Source organism: Condylostylus longicornis, unplaced genomic scaffold (assembly GCF_029603195.1).
Source record: "Condylostylus longicornis isolate FDR11 unplaced genomic scaffold, ASM2960319v2 ptg000135l, whole genome shotgun sequence".
Lineage (NCBI taxonomy): Eukaryota > Metazoa > Arthropoda > Insecta > Diptera > Dolichopodidae > Condylostylus > Condylostylus longicornis.
In genome coordinates, this window is record NW_026578103.1 from 8618242 (window position 1) to 8645592 (window position 27351).

Consider the following 27351-nt stretch of genomic DNA (forward strand, 5'->3'; position numbering starts at 1 on the left):
TTAAAATTCTGGCATTTGACTTTTTAACCATTTTAAATGTGATCCAGTATGTGTATAAACGGAAGGATAATTTCTTTGACCACATGGAACGTAACCCCAAGAAACAACACCAACTTGAACTACTTTATCATCGTATTTTTTTATTAATGGACCACCAGAATCACCATTACATGCAGAAATTTTTTCATCCCTTGAACTTGAACATATATTTGTTGAATGAATTGGTGCATCTTTTGGTAATTTTTCTTTACATTCATCATATGGTAATAAATCAGTTGTTACAGTCATTAAATTTTTTGGTAAACCACCACCAGATGGATTATCACGACCCCAACCAAATAATATTCCCTCACCAGTTTGTTGATTTTCATCTTCTGGCAATTCAATTAATTGCACTTTATCATTTAATTCAACAGAATTTTCTAATTTTAATAAGGCAATATCATATGGTCCAACACCACCTGTATACGATTCATGACCAAAATTTTCAATAACTTTTATAGTTTGGGCATCTTTATCTTCATTACGATTATGTAAACCAGCAACAATATATGTATTTCTAGTAAGACAATGAGCAGCTGTTAATACCCAATTGGGTTGAATTAATGAACCACCACAAAAATGTGAACCATTAATACCACGTTTTAATGATACAATATAAGGTGCTGAATGTGGTGTTGCTTCTTTACCATTAATAATTCGTCCTAAATTTATGTCATCTTCTGGAAAACCAAAATGTGGTGTCTCTTTTGTTAATCGAGCAAATGCAATCGAAAGAATCCCAATAAAAATTAATTGCTTCAATGTTATATACATTTCGTTCTATGTATATATGATCAATATTATTTATGAATTGATGCAAATAGGAAAATGCTAAACTGACGAATGAAACAAATTTTCATTTTTACTTTGCCTTTTTATATGTACGGTATGAATTTTTGAGTTAAATAAACAATATTTGGTTTAAACCAATGATATCAGAATTTATCATTTTGAAATTTCATGCTGTGAAATAATGTGGTTTTGTGTTTTTTTTTACTACTAGGTTTTTTATGTTATAGTTTATTGAATACGTAACTGTACAATATACTTTTTGAAGGTTTTTTTTTGTTCTAACAGCAGGACATAAAATAAAAAGAAATTCTTATCAAATTTCGAATAAATACCACATATACCTGTTGCATTGAATAAAATATATAACGTACGAAATTAACGTTATCAGGTAGACTATAATTATAGGTAATAGTAATGTTAGTACACGTAATGTTCCATGGGAAAGTTTTACTTAAAGTATTAACCAGTACAATAAGGTCTTGCTTTTTGCGGCAAGTGTATATAAAAAATTTGTAATAAAAACTTTACTTGCCTAGAAAAAGTAGAGATACATTTCGTAATTTTCTAAAATCGTATAAAACCAAAACAGAAGTTAAAATTAATTTTCAACTAAATTGTAGAAAAGAAATTAGAAAAATGTGGACTTACGGTATTAAGAATGCAAAAATCTTTTCTAATAAGAAATAAATCTTAACGACTTATGTTTCAAGCAAGAAATTAAAATGTTCTTCTTATTGCTGGAACTTGAAATTAGAAAAAATTTAAACCTTCCATTTATAAAAAAAATTTACAGTTTATTCCTTTTAATGCGAAACTCAGGATATGGTAAAAGCGATTTGTCGATTGTAATTATAATGTAAAGGAGAATTCCCAGATTAAAAAAGTTCACCTTCAAAAGCAGACACTTACATTTCAATCTGAAAAGTTAAGGTAAATTTAGTTGGACAAATAAAGTGAGATTTGAGCGTTCCATGATTTTTGGTGACTGTCTATATACGCAAACTTTCTAAACAACACAAACTTTCTAAGCCTATATTATGTGGGTTTTGTTTAAGAAATTAGATGAAGTACAAACTGAACAATTTCAAAAGCGAATTAAAATAATAAATGCATAAAAAGAGACCTTACTGTATTGTTAAATTTAAACTTTTGACATATTTGCCTTATTTTATATTGTCACAATAATTTTGTTAAGGTTAAGTGATATCAAAATTGAATTTTTGTTAAACATTGGAAGTTTATAAGTACATACGAGTACACGCATACCATTTCTAAAAACTTTTCTCTTACAAATAGCCTTAAAGCCCAATTTTAAATTACTACAGTTTTTGTTCCCTTTCATTCTAATTTTTTTAATTATAATTTTAATTCTATCATGGGTAGGTAAACTTGTAATGAATTTAGATTCAAAGAAAATACTAATAGGAAAAATTGTGCATTTTTTGTAATCCATTTTAATAATAGTGTTTAAAATTATTCAGTTGCGGAACTAGAAACCCAGATTGCATATTTCTCAAAAGTTTGAGCAAAATTTTACATTCAAACTTATTTAATAGTTATTTTGAGAAATTTTGGAAGTTGTTCTAATCTGCCACAATTTTTTAAAATAATATTTGAATTCTTTATTTATTATTCCTTTATAATTTAAAAATATTCATTTTTTAAAAGCCATTAAACAATATGAAAAAAACAATTGAAATCAAATTTGAATAACCAAAATTTTGTTTAAAATTTTCATTTTAAATTTTGAAAATATTTATTTTACAAAAAATATCTGCCATTCTATGAACCTTTTCATAATTTTCACAAATTTTTCCTTCTTAAGATTAATTTGAATATTTCTTTATAAATGGTTTTAAATAAATGGACCTGAAAAAATTCTTTGTTTGCTCCTTTAAATTTCATTGTCATTCTTGCTGTCATTAAGATGAGTGAGTATAAGAAAATTTAAAAAAAAGAATTACGAAATTAACTGAAAACAAAAAAAAATAAAATATGTTCTTTCAACCTTAAAATTTATTCTACCCTTTCTTTTTTGTTTCAAAGAAATTTACAGTAATAAACAATGTAAAAAATGATAGAAAGCAGCTAAATTACCTCATCAGAAAATCGTAGATATTAATTTATACAATATAGCACAATAAAAAAGGATTAAATGAAAAAATAATGGAATTCTATTTCATGCTATTTTTATGAATGCGGTGAGGAAAGTTAAAGAATTAGTAGTAATGTTACGGAAACTGATTAAATTTAACGCTACCTAAGGAAAAATAAAATCTGTTTCAAGGAAGAACAAAAACGGAAAGGAAAATGCAAGAAAGACTCCTTAACCGAACTCACGCGTAACTTTAATTTAAATTCAATTGAAATGAGGGTTAAAAAACGCATTAGAAAATAATAAAAAGTGCTTTTAAGACATTGTAACTTAAGAAATTTTGAAATATTATCAGAAATCGTATATTTTAAAATCTAGATTATTAAAATTTGAGTAACATTTAAAATGGCGTGGATTTAAAGAAAATTTATAAGAAGTAGCAAAAGATCAAATAACTCGGACAAGTGAATAAGTGACTTTTATAACTAGCAAATATAATTCTCATATAAGGAAAATACTTCTATAAAAAATATTTTCTATTAAAAATAGCTTTCAACAATTTTACGAAATTGCTTCATAAATTTTATTCGAAAAAAGAAAATAATATGCTTAAATTGGCTTCCTGATATGCTTAAATAAGGTTGCACAAGTATTAAAAACTTTAACCATTTTTAGTCATTTCTTGAGCTAGAAAAATTGTGATCAATAGAGTTTGAAGTATTTTAGGGTTTTCATGGAGAAAGCTGTATCTAATAAATATCTAATATTTTTGAATATCTGTATCTAATATTTTTTAATTTTAATAGCAAATTTATTGCAAGCCATGCTTAAAACACACGAGTCGAGTGAAAACACCCAAACATGCACAAAAATGATGCTCGTGATTTCTGAAATTTTTGATTAAATATTTTAAAATCAGAAAGAAGAGATTCATGACTGGAATAGTAAACAGCCTCTTTTGAAAGGTACTAATATTCACATCAGTGTCTCTTAAAAGAGGTTGTTACCCAAATAGGGAAATTAGCGTTAAAATCATCTTCAAGTTTAAATGATTTAAAATTAACAAACAATATCCCATCCATTATACAAAAATACAAAATGATAATGCCAAATGCTTAGCTTAATTGCTTTTTGTACAAGTTACTACAGAAACGTATTTCATTTAAAAGTATGAATCAATTTTAATATAAATGATTGACTTTGTATAAAATATGTAATACAAAAAATTTGTTCTCAAGTTGCCTCCTTTTCATTTTTATGAAAATTATTTAAAGTGGATAATATCCAGTGGATATGAAAATTTTTATTCCTACCGAATTTACCACCCCTTGTGGAGCTTAAATTTTTTTTTGTTTGTCATATTATTCATGATAAAAAATTCCAAAAAAAAAAAAAAATAATCAGAACATTAAAAGGAAAAAAAAATTTAAGTGCTACTTAGCTTAGCTTAAGAAATATTATTAACAAAAATGAAGAGTACAATATTGTAGAGTAAAGATGGGGGCACTTAAAATTTCAACACTACCTCAATTACCTATTATGAATTCATTAATTTTCATTTGTTTTTAATAGATAAACAGAAATTATTTTATTGTATTCTTAAAAAAAGCAGAGTAGAAGATAAAAACAAGAACGAATATTGAAAGTTTATTTTTACATTATGATAAAAAACGAACGGACACTTGAATTAAAAAGTAAAAAAACATCGGAACGCAAAAATTATGATGGATAAAAAATAAATTGTAATTTTTTAATGATGTGGGATTTAAAGAAGCTTGTTTTTCGTTGGTAATGTTGGTGAAGAATTAAGAAAAAAATTTTATTACTACAATATTAGCGATGATAACAAATACTTAAGTAAGCATTAAATATTTTGAAAGAGGATTCATTTTCTTTTACAAATTAAAATTGCCAGAATAATTTTTATAGTTTATAGCAGAAAATTTTAAGAAAAGTTAAGAGTCCTTCACATACATAGTATAATTCATTAAAAGTAAATCTTGATCTCTTATGAAAATTTCCTTCTATGCATAGTAATCCATCTTTTCAATCAAATTTCTATACGTAGTTTTTCTATGAATTTCATAAATTTATATGACAATACAATAGTATCATTATTCAGATTCCCATAGCACATGATTTTATGTCTATATTAAAAAAAAAATTCTCGTTATTAGCAGGTCTACACTAAAAATATAGATATGGAGAAAAATTTGTTTTGGGGACATATTTGAATTGACCGTTATTCTACTATTTCTGCTAGTTACTAATATTTTTTAGCAACGTTACGTAAATTGAAGCTTATTTTAATAATTTGAAAGAAAAAATTTAAATTTTAAAAAATTAAATAAATTATAATTTTGCTTTACTGCACCTTTTTTGAGTTTAATCTTAAAAGTGTAATAAGTTTTACATATAATGTGCAATCCTATTGAATCGGCGATTAGATTTATATTCAACTCTTAAGTTTATGTTCGTAAGCAATTTTCATTTATAAAATATCTGCAAAAATTTTGTGACATGCAAAGTGCATCTCGATAATGAAATTCGTTTTTATTTGCAGAACAGTTATCGTTTTTAATACAGAAGTTATTGGAGATTTCGTCTGTCATTTCGATTATTTTTAGCACTTTTCCAAAAAATTTTTTGAAAAAAGTGCTTATTAGTTTCACTCTGTCCGTCCGTCCGTCCGTCCGTCCGTCCGTCCGTCCGTCCGTGGACACTTTTTTTGTTTACAAAACTTCTACAGCCTTTAAGATAGAAAGCTGAAATTTCATACGTACATAGATCTTCACTAGAAACTTATTTCCGTAGAACAAAATTTTTACCTATCTCCCCCCCTCTAGAAGTTTTACCCACCCAAAACCCTAAAAATGGCCTTTTTTAAATATTTGTTGCAATGAAACCATAAGCATTTTTGAAATTTTGCAAACGCAGAAAGGCAGTAGCTTGCTTCCCCTAGCGCGATATGCTATAGTTAAACTTTAGAAAAACAAAATGGCCGTTCAAATTTACCGTTATCTAAAGTCCTTTTTTTCCAAATTTTTGATGTCATTTTTCTTCTAGACCCCAGCCTGTAGAAGCTTGAAATTTTAGGAGCTTTTAGACATTAACAAATAGTTCATTTCGTTTGAAGAAAATTTTTTTCCATCTCCACCCCCTCTCAAGTTATCACCTCTTGAAATTCGTAAAATTTGAATTTTTGACTCCTTATATTTCCGAAACCGCAAGGTTTTCCAAATTTTTATAAACGCAAAAAGCTAACGGTAAATTCCATGAAATTAAAAAATATAATTATTTTTCTTAACTCACACAATTAACCCTTAAAATCGAGCATTATGTTAACCCCATTTTATATTAATTTTTGCTTTATTTCAAACATTTCATATATGCGTCATCCTAAATATATGCAATTCTAGAAATAGTTTTGTATATGAATGAAAATAATTTTAATAGTTTGATAGGTATACAATATAGACTGTATATAAAAGCAGAATTTTCAGTTGTTGAAGGGAAAAGTGCTACAATACAAACCATTGGTTTGACCTAACTTTATTTGTTATTTGTGACGTTTTACCAACCTTAAAAACACAAGAATTTTCATACTTCTAAAGTTTTCCTTGTAAAAAATTCTTATCTTAATATTATTTGTTACTAATATCGATTCCTCTTGGAGCATACTGTATTTAATAGTCAGTTTTGAAATATTAACAAAAAAAGCGATTCCGAAGACGTCATTTAATTCATGGATGTTAAAAACTTCAATTTTGAAATTCTCAAAAACCATTTCTAAGGTGGAGAAGTATGATCTTTTATTGAGTAGAGGTTGTAAGCCATTTTTTCCGGTCTGGAGCCTATTTGATATTATTGAAAGCTTCATTTAAATCATTAAAAATATTCTTTGGCTTCTGTGGCCTGGCTGAATCGGCTCCAAAATTTGGTTAAACAAAACTCGTATTTTAATTCAATTCAATTCAATTCTTTATCATCTCATAAGAGCATTTTGCTCGTACAGCATATTTAGCATTGTGATGGTCTGCTGCACGAATATAATATTATTTTGTAAGTTATTTAGCCCCTTCTTGAAATTATCTTTCTACTTTCAATGCCGATTGTCGGAAAAGGTCCCGACAAAAATTATTCGAAGGCTTTTTTGTTGTATTTGTATCTATATAAGAGATCCTTTTGTTTCGGCTCCCTATTGTTTTATGTTTTGGGGAGGGGAAAGTAGAGAACACTTATATTTCGCCAAAAAGTCTAGAGTTAATTTCAAATTCCACTTTCTTGAATCATTTTAAATTTTACGAATTTTTATTGTAAATCAAACTAATTTAATTTTGGATTTTAATCTATAAACTTATTTATGTTTTTTAATTTTACTTTTAATAAATTAAACTTAGGCAGTTTAATTAAAATTAAAAACATTTTAATCTAATTTATTTTAAAAACAATTCTTATTTGGTATTCAAACATGTCTCTGCAGTTATGAGTCCCCAAACCCAAATTTTGATTTTTTTTTATTATTGAGAATTAAATGGATAATGTGGCACTGTTATAATGATTTCGTAAAAAAATGGTAATTATTTTATTATTCAATCCTTGGCTTCTGAATAAATTTCATTTCAGTAAAATATTAAATATTTGTATAATTGTTATCATGAAGGCTTATATTAATTCTTAGCGAATCTTTTTTGCCAGTCTATTTTATAATGTATGTATATAGATATAGATATAGTTATCCTATAACATTATTATTGTATAGGCAAAAAGAAATTCAACATGCCAATTTATACAGAACAATCAATCACACTGCCGTCTTCTTTTCAATTTGATGGATAAACCATCTTGCGGATTATTTTTGACATGACTTATGTAATTTTTTATATCTATTCAAAATAAATATTTACAACATTTTCTTTTCCTCAAAAAATGAATGTTATAAGACTTGTGATTGTGTTTATAATGCTATTTTCTTAATGAAATTTGTCAGAACTCTACTTTGCATTTCGAAAATCGTTGCCACCGGTACGTTATATAGGTCTACTTTAGTTAAAACATTTTAAATTATTTAAATAATTGCAGGGTAAATTCCAGAGTATTCATTTAGTATACTTTCTAAAATATGTAGCGATTTTTAAACAGTAAGTAGAATGGTTCGATGGGATTTGTAAAATTTTTCATATCTCCTCTCAAATGTTTTTAAAAAGCAGAATATACTTAAATTTAGTGACAGTAACAGTATCAACTGAAGCGCAAAATAATTTTATTCCTTCAAGAATCTTAAAATGGACAAACCCAATCCATTCAGTTCGTGGTAAATTAAGGTTCTTATAATTCTTTTCTTTTACAATTCAGTTTTTATTATAAGCTAAGAGATAAAATCGATTTTTCCAGGAAAATTAAAATTCTATATTGTGTATGTATAGTGTGTGTATGTATATAGAAGAATTTAAGCTAATTAGCCAGAATTATAATTATTCATTTGTGTTTTTTCTTCACTACTTTTTTGCTGTTGCAAATTTAAGATTATTATTATTTCTTTTTCTCATTTCTTTGTTTATTGTGACGTTAAAAAAGAAAATTGAATTTGATTGATTTTCTTTTTTATTCAATGGAATGTTATACAAGCTATTATTCATAATGTCCTTTAGAACGGTTCCCCCCCATCAACCACCCCAATAAGTTTTTGTTAAAGTTCGAATGAAAGGCGGCTTTATTTTTATTGTTTAATCAAAGGGAAATTATATAATATTAAATATGAAATTTTGTCAAATCAGATTTTTGTTGCTGGACTTTATTTCCATAGAATTTTGTTTTAATAAAACGAAGAAAAAAAAATAATTTTATCTAATGAAATATTAAAAGAAATTAATAATAATTTTTGACTTATGAATGAAATAAAAAAGATGACTGAATGATATTATCATTGTTAAAATATTATTATTAAAGATTAGAATTATGAAAAATTAATTAATTCCTTTTTGTATACACGACAACTCAAAATTTTTATGGATACCAATTTTGTAAAACAAAAATTTAAAACGTATTTTGAAATAGCAATATCGTAATAAAAAACATTACCCCCTTTTTAATAATTTAAGAAACAACTTAGCATTTGTCAGTGCTAAAAATTTGAATTTTGCTGGAAATAAATTGCTAAGAATTTAAGGGAGTAAAAAATTTTATCTCGCATTTTAATTGAAGCAAAACTTTCAGTAAGATTTCAATATTCTAATAATATAATGAAATTGCAATCGCAAATAATGGAGTCTTTGGATCTGTTTTGAGATAGCAACAATTAATTGGCGAAAAAAATAAAAAGGAAATTAAAAATTTTGAAAATTTAAGCAAATTCTATGTCTAGTTACTGCTGTACAGAATCCTCAATATTTCAGTGTAACTCATTTAATTATGTCTATTGCGGACAGGACTTTATTACAGGACTATAGAGACAAGTATAATAAAAATATTTTTTATTTGTAAATTTTTGTTTTTACATTCGATTTATTCTTAGCTTAATAATTTGATTTTTGATTTGCGTTTTTCATATAATTTTTAAAACAGCAATATTGTGGTTATTCCTAGCAATCATAAGCCTGAATTACTTTGACATATACTACTAAGTTTTGGGAAATATTCAACAAAAAAAAATTTAATGACCTTTTATATCCTGAAAAAAATTTTTACATCTTACATCGGATAAGGTACCAATACTAAAATTGGTGAATCCTAAATAGCAAGCAGGTTGGAAAACGGAGACTTATAAACGGTAAAATAAGAGTAATAAGGTCAACATAATTAAGTCAATAGCACAATATAATTTATAAAACAAAGAAATTTAAACAATTGTTCAATAATGACAAAAATTTGGAGGGAGGGGGGGAGGGGGGAATTTTTAAGCGAAATTCAATTCTGTGTTCTTTTGATTAGTCTCCTAGGTAAACTATTTTAAATGACAAAAATATTAAATTCAATGAATGCATATTTTCATTACTCACTCTCTTTCGTATTTGAAACCGGTATTATGTTACAATATTTGTTGAATAAATACTTTGCTAAAACAAATTTTTTTATTGCATTTTTAATACTTAACAAAGTTTTATCGTATTTTTTTTGAATACAAAGAAAGAGAGAAAAAAAAAGAGTAGCCTTTGGTTAGTCAATTTTAAAATCCTTTTTTATTTTTTTTAATTTTGTCTTCTTGTTAAAATTTTCATCTTCCTTTGATATGCATAGGAAGAATGGTTCTCAATATGAGGTTATTATGCAAAATCACCATTTTTGAATTTATACATATAAAATGAAATGTAATCTATACGTCAGTATAATATTATGCATATTATACACTAAGGATATTTGTATGAAAAAACCTATTATACTGGGTGTTTCTCGTCTGGTGACAAATAATTTCGAGGAGGATTTCCTGATCGATTTCCAACAAAAAATTGTATTAGTGCAGGAGGTGCAGAACACTAATTTTTGATCTACAGCCTGTTGATAAAAAAAGGTACCAGATTTTTCCTGTATATAAGTAAATGCTTATAGCTTCGGAACCATGCAACCATGATTAATTGATTTTTATTTTCCGTCCTACAACCAATTTGATTTAAGTCATAGTTTTTGATATAAAGCTCATTAAGGTCAGAATTTTTTTTTCGAAATTTCTCAAAAATTTGCATTTTAAGCATGTTTTTAAACAAATTTAACAAATTTTATTGGGAAGGCTATGAGAGAGACAGCAAAATGTTATATGGGTTAACTTTTAGATTCTATTGTGGTGCGTCAAAAGAAACAAAAAAAAAATAGTAAAAAAGAAGATTTCAAAAAAAAAAGAAAGAAAAATTCTAATTTTCACGAGCTCTACCTGGAAAGCTATCACACATATCAAATTGATTACAGCAATCAATCAAGACCGACAGCAAACAGCAATCAATTGCCTGTAAAACAGATCCCCGAAGTTTACTCTATACTGGAAAAACCTGGTACCTTTTCTTTTAACAGACTATAGCTCCATACATTTTTTTTGTTTGAAATTAATCAAAGAATCATCCCTTAAGTTATTTGTCGTCTTATGAGAAACACCCTGTATAACAAAGAGAACTATAAACTAAATGTTATAATGCGTATACAATATTAAAAATGGACATATAAATGTATGCACACTCACATAAATGTGTGATAGGTATAGAAACAACAACAAAAAAAATGTTATAAAGAAAGTTTATAAGAGGAATCCTTAAAAGCCTTTTAATGCTTCGGAAATCCTTTAGAAATATATTTTTATGGACGATAATAAAATCATTTCTGTAGAGAGTAGGAATTATTAAAATGTATTCTGATATTTTAATGGAAAAATACATTTATATATTAAAAAAAAAATAGTTTAAATTTAAAATCCTTTTTTAAATGTCTAAAGTTATTTTTAGGACTTCTTTGAAGAATATACACATATAGGTATGAATTGTAAAACAATAAGAATAAAAAAATAAAAAGTTATTAATATGACGATGATAGGAGTAACTAAAAAAAATTTGTGACCATAAAAATATTTTAAGCAGAAAATTTCATTTTAATAGGATCTAAGATATTTTCAATACTTTCGAACAAGAAGCATAAGAAGAAAACTATTAAGAACTTTGAAATCAGAAATTATTATCTTTGGTGTGTTTATGTTGTTTGTCTCATACATTTGCAAAATTGACTTAATTAAGCTGTAACAAAGATTTTCTATTTTAAAAGTCAGGAAGATAGAATAAAAAAATTTTAAATTATTTCGCTTTGGTGTATTAAAAATATTGCTTCTCTATTAAAGTTAATAAAATTCTGCCTCATTGTTCAAAATGAAAATTTTATGGCAAAAAATTTGTAGTATTTTCTAGTCTGAAAATATTTTTAATTAAAAAACAAACCCGTTAATTTTATTGGAACAATGACAAATCTAATTATATGAGCGTAAATCCAATTTTTCAGATTTTTGTATGACAAAGTTTCCTGAAATGCGGCGAGCCAATAAATATTATTGATTTTGAACAACTATTTGTATTAATTTCGATGGATATTTTAGTTGATTCGCAAACCTAAGATGCATAGTGATGTTGAAAAAATATTTCACATTCAAGTAGCAGTTTTCCCTTAAACAAATGGCGCAAAGGTAATTTGTTTTTAATATAATCTTCTTAGATTACTATTTAAAAATCTTTTATTAATATTACATACCAAAGTATAATATGAAATTATTGCATACATTCAGGATGGGAGAAAAAAATTGAGAAGCTTTAAACTAGCGGTTGAATTTGACGATTAAATAAATGGTTGAACATGCATAATTATATTTTTAACTGTAACGGGTAATTATTATTTTTATTGAAATAATTATATGTATTTCATCAAGTACAATATTCAATACATAGTCAAAAAATTGAATTTCACGAATTTCAGAGGCAGCCACGATTTACGACAAATTGTTTTAAACGAACGGCCGGGAAAAAAGTTTTCTTCGCCATTATATTAAAAATGTCATTATTATGACACAATGTACACACGAAAATTTTAGGATAGTAAAGCTAATTTTAATTGTTAATGTGCTTTGAAAAGTACTTATACTTATTTAAAATTAAGATTTTTCTTTAAAATTTCTTTCTTGAACACTTTGAGAGTTTGGATTGTTTATGTTCTCTTTTTATAGTATTTTTATGTTTATACAGGGTGATTCAGTAATCATTCGCATAATATTATATACCATTCTTTAGAAGCTTGTGAAAGTAGCACCAATTGGGATAAAAAAAATTTTCAAAGTTTCAAAAAATTTTATACGAAATTATCGGGTTGGAGAAAAATTAAAACATAGACGAAGAAAACAATTGGATTTGTTCCAAAGTGTGGATGCTTGGTATTCCGAAAAACCATAAAATACAAAACAAAATAATATATTGCTTTCAAACCATGTGCCATGCATTCTTTTGTAAAAACTTTGTTGTTTATTTGAAACTTTTATCTTTTTCAGAAGTTATACGCAAAAAAACCTGGGCAAGTAGAAATTTCGCCGTTGAAATTTGACGCCAAGTTTTGAACAAAAAATTTACTCATTTTTGACCCAAATGATGATCTTTGTTATATCACTGATTACTGAATCACCCTGTTTAGGTACATACATGCGATAAGTTTACCTATGGCAACCCATATAAAAGATTCTAAACCAAAGCAAGTACAATAAAAAATAAAAAGGCAAGAACAAATATTCACTGATAAAACAAAGCTTTTTGCTAAAGACATTGTTAGCAAAACAGAAATTCATTAAAGTATCCTTCTATTTTTGAGGTTTTTGTTAATTAGATCCCTGATGGTGTCCTTTTGCCGCATTCACTTAAACTTTAGTAAAAAAAAAATTAATTAAAAACTCTTTTATATTCTATTTATTTTGCATATATCAAGAAAAAAAAATTCTTTTTATTTACTTAGATGCTTTTAACTTTTTTTTTAGTTCTTTAAATAAAATTCATAGTTTTAGTTTAAGATTGAGTAAAACTTTTTTACTGTACATAAACAATACCAATCATGTGGTCTTCTTTTTTAATCTAACACCATTATAAATTTAATACAAAGTTGTAGAAAATTTAATGTGATCTTTTACAGCATAAGGACATTGCTGTACTATTGTAATATTAATTCTATATTGATACTTATAAAAAGATTTGACTCTGTAAATTTCATTAGGATTTTTCTGTTAATTTCTGATAATCTTTTTCAAGTGTTGCTTTAGGTGTCCGGAATTTCGGTTTTCATATAAATAGTTATTAATTTTGGAAATTCGTGATTACAGCGAAAAATAATCGTACATTTCTGTAATATAATTTTGTAATCTACGATTTCTTCTGGATTGATTAAAGCATGCTGTCATTTAATATTATAAAAATTTTGTAAAATTCTAGACAAAATTGATTATTCAGGCCTTAAAACTTTATCTCGCGTTAAATGTTTATAAAAATTATACGGAAAAATTATGTGTAATAATGTGTTAACCATATAAAAGGAACTGGGTTCGAAAAGTCAAACTATTCTTAAAGACAAACATTAATTATTATGCTAAGAGTTTGAACAATAGTCTCGCGAAAACTCATTGAAACAATGCTATAAATATTTCTGTTTGATGCAGGAATTTGAACTATAATTTTAAAATTATGTAAATTTTAAGATTTTACAGACATTTGAATCAGTTAATCTGAGTAGTAACTCGTTCGAGGTGTATTTATAATTTATAGTGTCCACACCATGGCTTAAAAATTTAAACACTCATTCTCCATTGAAATATTTAGCTTAACCAAATTTATATCAAGTACATATATCTGTAGGTCAATATCGGATATACCACATATGCAATATTCAATATTTATTGCATATTTTTCATTTTTTCAGAGCGGGAGAGCGTACTTTTTTAAGCGCGCCGAGCCATTCAGAAGTATGCTTGCTGTATGTGAAGGATTTGTGAAGTTTCAAAATTTTGAACTTTATTTTTAATACATATAATTAAAATTACATTAGCGTCAACACAACTGTTAATTTTATACTGCTTACTTAGTATTCCGATTTTCACTATTTAATATTCTAGTTCTTATAGAACTAATTGTGTAGAGTCAAATATCCTAGCTTTATATTATGGGACGTAATTTTAATTAAATCGTTTATTAGTGTCCATAATATGACTATGTATATATACAATTAAAACTTATTTAATGCGCTTGATATTTAATTAGTTATTTTGTTGTTTTTAATGAACTCTATCTATGTACTCTTAGTTACTTTGCATTACTCGAATTACATAAAATTTTCGTTATAAACAAGTAATTTTATTTCTTTCTTTACTCATTTATTTATTTTTAATTTAATTTTTTTTTCCTCTTTATTTTTTTGGGAGAATTACTCAAATAAATAAAGGATGTTGCCATGTATATTAAAAAAAATTTAAAAGTACTTTCAACTCAATATTTACTTGTCGGTCTCTGATATTTCAATCATCGTCATCATCATCTGTAATTTATATTTTTTATGGTACTATATAGCATTGCTGTTTGATATTTACATTTTACTACAGTAGATATTATACAGTTAGTATACTGCATTATTAATGTTGCTTCTGAGGAGTTATATTAATTATTTGTACATATTATACGTCATATACTATGTGTTATATTATATTGAGTACATTATATATTTACTTATAATGCATTTAAGGAAAAAGTAATATTTTGCTATTGCATTTTACATTAACATTTTTGCTAACTAATTATCATTAAAGTAGAGTCCAAGGGATTTACGCTTATTTTATTTATTTTTCCACTCGGATGAATTTATTTATCATACATGTGTATACATATGTACATCTTATGTTGTGTAAATTTAGTGAGAGTAATGCAGTATACATGTGTGGATGTGTATGAAAATAATTATATCTTACATTTCATTTACTTATTTTGGTTTGTATGTTGATTTTTCATGTTTTCGTTTCTTTTTTTGTTTGGAAATGAAAATACTTTGGAAAAATAAAGAATAAAAAAAATAAAATTTAAAAAAAATTTTAAAAATAATAAACAAAATGGAACGGGGAATAGTTGAAAAAGGATTTTAAATCTTTGATTTAATAGCAATTTGAATTTTTTAAAACTTTTTAATTGGAAATTTTTCAAAGGACTTTAATACATCAATTTATAAAAAAGAAAAAATAATCTTTTAATTTGTATTTTTTTGTACTTTTTGCAATGTGATGTAAGTGACATAATATGTAGGAAAATTAAAAAGGGAAATTGCACAAAAATCAAATAAAATAACTGTGTAAAGTGTGGGTAGCTACGATTCGCATAGTGTGGGTACTTTTTATCATAATATTAAAAAAACATGAGCCAATATTAGAGTTGCAATGGGATTCGCATTATATGTTGGGTTTATTACGAATCAGCTTGTGAATTCTCTTAATAAAACGTTTACTAAATATTAAAATTTTGAAAAAGAGAAACTATTTCTTTTAAACTTCTACATATGCTTTTAAAAATCAAAAAGAAAAATAATTCGAAGTTGATCATATAGAATTGAAAATTAATTTTTATTTATTGCTGAACGATGAATAATTCAGAAGATCAATTCAAATTTAAAAAAAAATTTTTTTTTAATTAAATCTCTTTGGAATATAAATTAATTTAAATGAAATCATGAGTATCAGTATGATTATAATTATACTATTATTTTACGATCTGCAATCGATTATTTCTTCTCATTTAGAATTAAATTTATACAAGGCTAAATTTCGTGAAACAAAATTTGAGTAAAAATTTTTTATTAATTTTTTAGTTTTAATATTAGCTTTGTGATTATTTATTAATTTTGTGATAATTAAATTTAAGTTCTCATGTTATCGCTCTTCGAAATTTATAAATTTCCAATTTTCGACACCATAACATATTTCCTAATTTCTGTAAATACAGGAAGCTAACAGTAAATGCTATACCATTAAAAAAATATAATTATTTTTCTTAACGCACTCAATTAAACTTTAAATTCGAGTATTATTTTAACGATTCTTTCAATTTTATATTTACCTCATCCTAAATGTATGCAATTTTTAAAATATTTTATTATGTGAATGAAATTAGCTTAAATAACGTAAAAGCTAGATAGTTTTAAACAAAAATGTTAATAGTCTGTTGACGTACTTTATTGAAGGGAAAAAAGTTTTGTTTTTTTTTGGCTACAAACATGCAAAATATGTTGGAGTATAGTAAAAGCGCATGTTTTTGTGAAAATTCGTATAAATATAAGAAATTTTTCGTAAATTGTACCTATCCGCTTTTGATTGTAAAGATAATTAAGACAGGACATTAAGATTTTACGATATTATGTGTTCTAATGATATTAAAATGATATTATGACATTCAAAAGTGGATGAACCTTCTTACTCTTTTCTCAATTTCACTTAAAATTTTAATGAATTTATTGAAATAATATGCGTGCTTTTATAATATGTGTGCCAGATTTTTAATAATATGTGTGCTAATATATATCAAAATAACTGATTATAAATGCTATAAAACAGCTTTTTTAAATTATTTAATTTTACATAATGTTGTTATGTAACAATATTTGGAATAATATACGTAATTTACCTTGGTATATTATAACAATGAACATTTAAATATAATAAGGGTGGAACCAATATTAAAATGAATTCAAATTTCAATAAAATTTTCCTCTTAACAAAATTTTGTAGTTAATAATATAGAAATTCAAATGAATGGGTAATGGTATTTATTTATTATGTAAGAAAATTCTCATTAAGCAAAATTAATGATTAAAATTAAAGTTTTTTTATTATTCTGAAAAAAAAACAAAACTAATTTATTTCATTACAAAAAAGTTTCCTTTTTCTTAAACTTTTTTAATGTTTTAATGGTTAAATTCAAAGATTATTTTACTATTTATAATATAAAATAAGTATTTGTAAGTATAACAATTAAATTCTGTATAAAATATTATATAACAAATGTGTATTTCATAGAGAAGTTAAAATACCTTATACCAAATAGAAAATGAGAAAAAATAATACAAAAATTATTTTGTGCCTGGAACATCCCATGTATCTAACATCAAAGATCAAAAAGTAAGAATTTAAATTAGAAAAGACAATTGATGCATTAAATTGTCTTTATATTATACATTTACGTTATTATATTGTATACATACATACATACGTGGATTGAATTTTTTTCTAATTTCCTGTTTATTTGATATTTTACTGTTATATTGCTATCGTAAACAGAGTTTCGAGCAATTACAAGTACACAAGGAATAAGATCGAATATACATGGGAGAAATTCGAGCAAAATATACAAAGATGACTTGTTATATAAATTGGGTTAGAATGTAATAGTACATAACTTGCATATAATAATAAGCACATGTAGGATGTAAGAGCAAAAGGTAGAGGTAGTGTGTACATTTTTGCTTCAATACTAAATTTCTTTTATTTAAATTGCTATCGAAGTTGTAATACGTCAATTTTATTCGATTTTTTAATTTGTTTTCTTTTTTTTCATTATGTTTTTTTCGTTCTTGTTTTGTGGAAATTTTTATTTTTCTTATTGTTATTACATTATTCCTGATGATGAACAGATGAAGAAACAAAAATTAGATAGAAAAATGGTTTACCACAATTCAGTTCTCGTTTCTTTTTCTCGTTTTGCTATAGAAATGATATTTTTTTTTTAATTTTATTTTTAATTTGAATAAAGAATTGAATTTTTTGTAATTTGATATTTTTTGTAATTTGAGAAAAGTTTCTTATTTTACAACTTTAATAATGTGTTCTTTAGGTATGGCAGGAGACTAAAATAATGGAAATACTAAGAATTTTATTTTAGTATAAGTATGTAATTTTTGTTTGTAAGTTTCCTTAAGTAGAATGCAGTTAACATTACATTTGTGTATGGCTCTGAATTAAATGTTTTTCAATAAGAAAAATAAATATTTTCAATATTTGAAAATTCATTTGTATACTGTATTTGAATTCATCTTAAATATTGGAAAAAGTTAGGCACAGCAGTTACAAATTAGCAAATTTATGGAAAGTTTTTGGAAAAGTCATAATCTAATTTAGAAAGCTGGCAAATTTATTATTTATAGTAGTTTCCTAAGCTAAAAATTTTTCAGCTGGTGTGGCTCAAAAAAATCTGAGTTACGAATTTTAAAACTTGAGCTCAATAACTCAGAGTTATTTCACTCTTTTGCGTGCTTATTGTGAATTTCATATTAAATAGAGACTTCTCGTATAAAAATAGTTGTATGCTTTTGAAAATACAAAAAATATACTCGCTCAAAACTTTACATTTTGATTTAGATGGTAATTTCATTGCATTACAGTTAAATTTGACTTAGACTTTTATTTTATCAGAATTGATTTTGTCTTCTAAAATAATATTCCAATAATTTAATTGTTTCATGAAATTTTGCACTAAAAAATCGAAAACTAAATTTGCTCTGCCTCTTTTATATAATATTATTTATTTATTTAATACAATTTTGTTTATTGATTATTGGTTACGCAAGGAAATATGAAAAAGAAAATGATTCTAAGGATATTAGAAAAAAATTGGATATTGTGCTTTGATGTCATTCTGATTGAGTTTTTTTACACACCCGGTTTACAGTATCAAATTTCCTATAAAAAAATGTATAGTACAAAGGAAAACAATTTAAAAGTTTACAATTTTGCATAAAATAATCATTTTATAAAATAGAAAACTGTGGTTGAACGATATTAGTTACAACACACATATTCTTGCACTTTCAATATCTGCACCTACTTTGGATGGAATACATTTCTGTTGAAAAATATTTTTATTTCAATGTTAAGAAATTTTTAATTGTATACAGAAACTACTTGTATTTGTGTACTTAATTAACAAATTTAAATTAAATTTGAGACTTACGCATTCCATGTAGATATGTTCAACACAAAAACTTTTTACAACACGATTCAATAGCAAATTTATAGCAGCTATTTCGTGGTTCCATTGCTAGTCCAAAAGAATATTTTTTATCTCAAAAGTAGACTAAAATGAATAGAATACAGAATGAAATCTTTTAATGTCAAATTTGTCATTAATAATTTAACTAGTTTCGTTTGTTTAACTCATTCCGTGGAGCGGTCATTCTTTATTCTATACTTTTTCTATTGCTTATTTAGAATGAATTATTTTCAATTATTTCTTAATATTTTTCCTAATATTAAAGTTTAATAATATGAAAATCCGATTAAATATTCTTATTGCTAAAAAAGAAAATAAAAACAAATTTTCAGTTGTAACAAAAAAAATACAGCCTTTGTATCAATACTTTGTACCTTAAAATCAATACTTTGTAAAACAGCACATTTCCTATAAAAACTTTAAATAAGTAATGACCATTTTCATATACATATGAAATAAAGGATGATATAATAAAGAGGATGACTTACAAAACCTTTTGTTTTCATTATGCTGTGTCTTCTTTTTCAAAAAAACAAAGTTGAATTTCACTGCTTCTTAAAGTATATTCTTTTATGAGAACACGTTTATTGAGGTTTTCTCATTAAATACTTTTATAAAACATTGATAAAGTCCTTACAGTTTTGCAGACACATATACATTAATTATACATTAATTATAAAATTATTGTGTTATCGTTGAACAATTATAATTCTGTTGAAATTCCAAGTTTTCGAATGGCAGTTATAAAGGCGAGAATAATATGAAAAATTTTGTAAATAATAAAAATAGATTTGAAGTTAACCAATCATTTTAATGCATGCAGTATATTGCTAATATTAAGTCTTATAATATTTTTTAACATTTGTATAGATATGATGAGCCCCAATCTGCTGATTTTTAATATTAAAAATTAATTCTTAGAAATTTCTAAACAAAGGGTTTCGAAATTTTATAAAAAGATAGAGAGACGAGCAGACAGGAGCACATATAAGAAGCATCTAATAACCGATCTTCCCAATTTTACTGGAAATCTATCAAAAATATATTTGTACTAAACAAAACCTAATACTTACTAGTTTTTAACTCTATTCTAATTAAATTTGTTTTTATATATATATTTTTGATTTGTAAACATATTACGAGTATTCATTAAATATGAAAAAAGAAAATATGAAAATATTTAATTTTAAAATATTATGTAAGGATAGATAAAATATTCAATAAAATATTGAGTGTGCTCCGGTGTGTATTATAAAATTCCTTTAGGAAAATTTTGTTTGATTTGCAATAATATAAAAAACAAATTATAAATTTACTAAATATGTATGTAATTATCAATGAACCAAGAAAAACAACATTATTGTTTTTCTCAGAATTTCTAAATATTTAATTTATAATAGAATAAAAAATATAGAATACCACTTTCAATTAATTTAAATTTTATGTTTTATATAATATAAATATGGGTTTTGTATTGATAAATTTTTAATAAAATATGGGAAAAACTAATTAGTTATTTGAAAAATTTTATATAAAATAAAAATCAATATTTGATTTTTATGAGATTTAGAAAAGGATTTCTTTTTCAATATTTGACTTTATTTATTTACATAATATAAAAATATTAAGAGAAAACAAATAAAATTTAATAATTTTATTACATTCTTATGAAAATATTTCAAAAGTCTTTGGAATTTAATTTGTAATATAATAAAATGCAAGTGAGAAATATACTTAAGGAATAGGTGGGTCTCACTACTTATATTTTGAAATGTTTTTCTTAAAAGTATTACATTTTGAATTGTTACAATGTGGACTAAGTAGGTAACGTTTACTTACAAATTTATTAGTGATCCAAATATAAAAATTTTTATTTAATACACAACATATACATACATATATTATATGTATATAATATATAGGGGGTTTCGTATAAGGCAGCAAAAAATTTCAGAGATGATTCATTGATCAATTTCCAGCAAAAAATTGTATAGATGTGGGAGGAGGGCTGCAGATATACTCGTTTTCGAGCTACAGCCTGTTGGAAAAAAGGTACCGGACTTTTCCTGCATATAAATAAATGATTATAACTTCGGAATCATATAGCATAGAGTTATCATTAAGAGCTTGTTTCCAGGCGGTTGATTGTTTTTTATTTTTATTATTAGTCTTACAATTAATTTGATTTGAGCCACAGTTTCCCAGATACAGCTCGTCAAAGTCAGGATTTTTGGTTTTTTTGTTTTGGAATTTTTAAAATACTATATATGTGTCCGGGACTTAATGATATTGCCAAAGCTGGGTGAGAGAATAACTTCAGACGAACAAAAAACACCTGGTGATATTTGACTTTATGGGCCTTCCTTCTTGAGTTAGGGGCTTCAAAGCTGGAATATGTGAAAACCGCCTAACTTTTACATTATTATTTATAACTCGGGAAAAATGACAGAAAAATCCAACTTTGTATATTCATTTTAAAGCTAATGAAATTCTCCTTTTAATGGTCTACCAGTAGTTGCAAAAAATTTTTTAGTTTCGGAGATATTTCAGTGAAAAATCAAATATGTTTCCAATAAATTTTTTTTTAGTCGTCATTTACTCAAAATTCCACATTATGCAGGAAGCAAAGCTCTATATTTTGACTTTCTTCTTGATATTACATAAGGTGAGAAATATTTCAGAAACAACATGTATATCGAGCGAAAAACTGAGGTCAAAAAATTAGAAAATTAACTAAAACGTATTTTCCATACAAAAACAAAATTTTTTAATCTTTATTGCGCAGTATTAACATGTATTTTCTGATTTTCAAAATGACATTTGGATTACCTTTATTTTCCTACAAAATATTTCCAAAAATTTCATGAAACGATAAAATCAACAAAAACAAGTTTTTTCGCAATTAATTATAATCCAAGAAATGTTCACTCTTCGATCTTCCGTGTATTTTGTTATTATTCTATAATTGCAATTAATGACCTTCACGTATAGCTAATATGGAAAATTTTAATTTTCTTATTACTTACAAGAGCGTTTTTTTATTAGGAAAGCGAAATTAAAGTAATCAAATCAAAATTTATCAAAATATGGTCTTATATAGTCGCAATAAAAAATATTTTATTTTCTGATTAAGAATGCTAAAATACTTACTAACTCTACATTCTATTTCATATTATTAAAAGTATTATAATAATAATATTATTATATTAGTAAATTCAGAAGTTAAGTAACTTGTTAAAAAAATTACTTACTTAAAATTGAAGAAGATTGGATAGTCGTGGATGTATGATTTTTCACTATCGATGTTAATAATTTATTAATTATTGTCAATATTTTAGAACCACCTGAAAAGTTGCATAATATAATCAATCTATAATGAAAAGGGAATAAGGATTACAAAATTATCAAATTATTTAAAATATTTTCTAATCTTCAAATGTTTACTGTCAAGTTGAATACTTTATGCGCAGGCTCAAGTCATTTTTTGTGCTGATTTTTAATATCCTATATTCTTCATATTAGTGTATTTCAAAAATATCAAGTTAAAACAATCATAAATTTGATTTTCCTTATAGTGTCAAATGAGCTTCTTGAATATTTTTTTCTTCCCCTCTGTGTGAAATGAAAGTGAATTGAATAAGAGAACAAATTTTTTGTTCTTAATTGTTATAATAAAATAAAATACTCATATTGTTAAAATATTTTTGATCCTGACCCTAAAATATTATTTTTCTTTAATAATTTTGTTATCAAGTCAAATAACTTACACCATTTTTTTTCTAATTTTCGAGTATTAAGAGACACAAAAAAATTGTTCACCATAATTTTCAGTCACACTAAAATTCAATTAAATTGTATAGTCTTTACTTAAAAATAAAAAAATATGTGTACGTGTATAAATTACATACCAAATTAAAAGCATATTCCAAAACAGTAAGTGATTGAAAAGGACACGTTTTTGCTTTTTAGTGAGCCCACGCTGCACAATAACAAAAATATAATTAATGACCTTCAAAAAAAAATTGCAAATATAAAATATATTTAAATATATCTAAAGAAAATTTGCTTCTAAAATTTCAAGCTATGCCCTTTTGATGTTCTTATATAGATTTACATTGAAAAGAAGAAATCTTTTGGGATTTCTATCAATAATTTTCTTATTCATATAGTTCCAGTATATACTCTATTTACAAATTACCCCTACCCAAACAGAGTAAAAAATAATTTCCACCCTTCAATTATCGAATATTTACAAATTTTATTAATATACACTATATAGACTACATTGTATACGCATAAAATTATATGCATGCGTACATATTTGCACGTACGCATGCATTAATGTTCGTTTAAAATATTTTTACTTTTGAAATGCATTCAATCATTTTATTGTCCTTGATTGTCTCCTTATTTAATATTTACTATAAATACACAATAACATTATTTAATCAGACGGAACCCCAGTTTTTGGTCTAGATTGAAATGTACATAAATATATACTTACGTACATAACTATGAAATAAGAAGGTGAAGGTAAAGATATAGAAAGCAACAAAATCCGCCACAAGCCAGACTCATAGATAAATTGTATTAATTGAAAGTATATTCAGATAAGTTGTGTGGTTTATTTTCCTTCATATTCTGAGGAAAGTGTGCGTACGTGTATATTTTATTATTTAATGTATTGTTGTTGTACAAAGAATTTATAGAAAAGAAAATAATCCACCCTAAAAATTTGTTACCCTTTTTTTTTACAATATCAAATTTAATAGTATTGACACACTCTCATGCATATACATAGCATTTTTATTTAAATATGCGTTTGTATTTCTGATGCATAAAATTGTTGATAACGATGTTTTATTGCATAGCCTATGCCTTAATATTCTAACAAAAGTTTCTCAAGATAAAAGATGAAAAATAGTGCTCGTAATTTAAATTAAGTTCTTATACATAATTCAATTGCGAAATTTTTCGTGAAAGGACGTGAAAATTTTCAATAGCTACGGCAATTAGAAATTTTGCTGAAAAAAAGTTAACTAAACCTTGACTTTATTTAGAGTTGTAATGATAACGGACTGCTAGTCGTTAAAATTTCATTTAACGACTAGCAGTCGTTAAACTGCTAAGTAGCACTCAGAAAACAGAACAAAAACGGTGAGCGACAACCACGGGCGATTTTCGTTGTTATTATTGTTAACCCAGAGCAAGAGCGGAACAACAAAAGCAATTAAACAGTATTTTGTATATAATGTCTCATACACATGGTAACAATAAATTATATCAAAAAACCGCAATTTTGCTTGATTCTGGGCAGTTCCATTCAAATATGTGTTTTATATATAAATTCTAATATTTCACCGCGGCTCTTGTTCGGTTTTCAACATTTACCAGGAACTGATAACGGGAGTTATCCAGGAGAGCGGGTAATGGATGACGTAAATTTTAATATTTTACAATACAAAAGCCAATTTTCCAAATGACAAATGTAATTTAAAGCGGATAGTAAAATCTATAGTAAATAAAGTTTTCAATTTTAAAAAATGGAAAAATATTTTTAAATTAAAAATATATGCTTTGATATAAGAATAGAATTCTGTGTGATAACACAATGAATAACTGGCTTTCACAAAATTATTTAAAGCAAAAAAACAGAAAGGCTATTTTATTTAATGCAAGAGTTTTTAAAAGCAAAATATTAAAATTTTGAGAAATTATGTTTTAAAGTGTTCAAGTAAATAATATGAAATAAAAATTTATATTAAAATTATATGAAATACGTCCAGAAAATTTTAATTTTCAGCCTCTAAGGCATCAAATATAATGTTTATATTATATTATTACCTTCTATTTTTTATTCATATCTAATACAAACAGCAATAGTATTTTAAATTCGTAAGTTACTTGGTGTGAGTTTACTATGTATAGTTTAAAATAAAATTAAAGTGGTAAGAAAATTCAAATTTTAAAGACTGAGTCCCTTCGAGGGCATAAGAAAAATATGGTTACTTTTTCATTAAAAATTGAACACGAAAATGTGTTTTTGTTGTTTTTTAAATAGGGTGAGAAAAATATAAAAATCGTATATTATTTTATTAAACAGAAAACATACATACTCGTATATTCCGTGAATTCAATGTTTTATTTAAATTGTAAAACCTTGTAATAACAGCAGGATATTGTACATACACGTATATACAACAAAAAAAGGGAACAATATTGGGATTTATAGTATTAAAATAAATATAAAATTGTTATCTATTAAAATTGATATTGTTTACATTGCATTATTTTTTAACAGTATTCAACAAATGTTGTATAAATATTATAGCAGAAATCAAATAAGAGGGTAGCCTTACCCTCTCCCTCATTCAAAATATAGAAATAGAAAGTGTTTCCTTTCTAAGCAAATTTTTATACGTTTAAATAGAAAAAATTATCGTGCATACAAATTAAGATTACGTCCAAAAATAATAATATAAAAATTTGGCATTATTGGTTTATTTGAAAATTACAAGTTTTTTTTTTGTAATAATTGTGCTCGTATATTACACTTTACGATAATAAGGGAGTTGATTTTTTGTTTTCTCTTGGAAAATAATTTAAAAAAAATTTAAATGTTTAACATACAAATACTCAGTTTGCGAATGACATTTAATAAAACGACAGAAGGTATTGAATAAATGCAAACAGTAACTTAAGATTTTTTGTGTCCTAATTTTTGAGATATATTTTCCATTAAAATCACCACACTAATTATAATAAAATTAACTGATAACGGTAAAAATTGGTACTATTGGCAATTAATTTAATTTGTTTATTTGTTAATTTTGTAACGCTTCAATTTTTTCATCCTTTTTCAAATCTATTTATTTATCCAACAAAATTAATTTTAGTTTTTTATTACAGTGCATTTTAAAATTATTCTATAACAAATAAAGCAATTTATTTCAATAAACATAATTGTTTTTTGTGTCTATTAGAAATACAATTTTGCAAATATTTAACATGTGCAAACATACCATAATACTTTAGTAATAATGTATGTTAAAGTAATTTTTTATTACAATGCTATATTTCAAATCTCAAGGGAAATCTGCTTTTTTAGAACATTTGTAAATTTTTTATATTAGGGTTGGCAAAGTCTTGTTTTTGTACTTAGAATTGCGTATTAAGACTATTTTTTGACCTAAGGCCACCAGGATGAAATTATTTTCCGAAATTTTGTAATCGGAAAAAATTACGAAAACCATTCTTAATGTTTTTACGACTATTTTCACTTATCTTGCGCTTGTAAAAATCTTTGTTTATTAAAAGATTATTGAAATCAAAACTGACTTACGGGACTGTGTCATTGAAAGGCGCCATATGATATTCTTTGGCGCCATTCCTATTTGCAAATGTGAGGGAAACTCGGTTGTTAAGTCAAATATTTGCATAACGGAAGGGGGGCACCATTTTGAACGGTTGTACATTTTTCTAAGTCATTGAAGATAATTATAATAGTCTATTTTTCTCAATAAATTCTAAGCCAGATCATGTAACGTGATGAGTCATACACCAAATTGAAGCTCAGATGTCAAGATTGCCACCTACGCTAAAATTGGAGAAAGCTTCAAAAGTCACCTAGAAAATTAACGTTTTTTAAAAATGCATAGTTAAAATTTCAATTTTTTCTTCAACTTTAAAGTCATGTGATTCCGAAATCTAAACAGATTATAACTAAATAAGATATAAGTATCCGTTACCTTGAGGTTTCTAAAGCATATTTAAAACATATTTGTTAATGCCGCTGTCTTACACAGTCGCGGAGTTATACTTAAAAATTCAAAAAGTAAAAAATCAGTCGAAATTGACTTTAAGCTTCTGTAACTCCGAACCTGTTGGACTTTAAACATTATCTTCGTACAA

The 27351-nt window shown here is 25.3% G+C and overlaps 1 protein-coding gene across 1 annotated transcript; it reads right to left on the reverse strand.

Moving 5' to 3' along the window:
* Nucleotides 1–26915, reverse strand: LOC129615161 (lectizyme-like). The gene is made up of 2 exons (XM_055530256.1): nucleotides 26783–26915; nucleotides 1–746 (listed from the first exon to the last, which is right to left on the reverse strand). Exons 1-2 carry the CDS (start codon nucleotides 26913–26915, stop codon nucleotides 1–3), a joined length of 879 nt encoding a protein of 292 aa, XP_055386231.1.
* Between the last annotated feature and the right edge of the window lie 436 nt (nucleotides 26916–27351).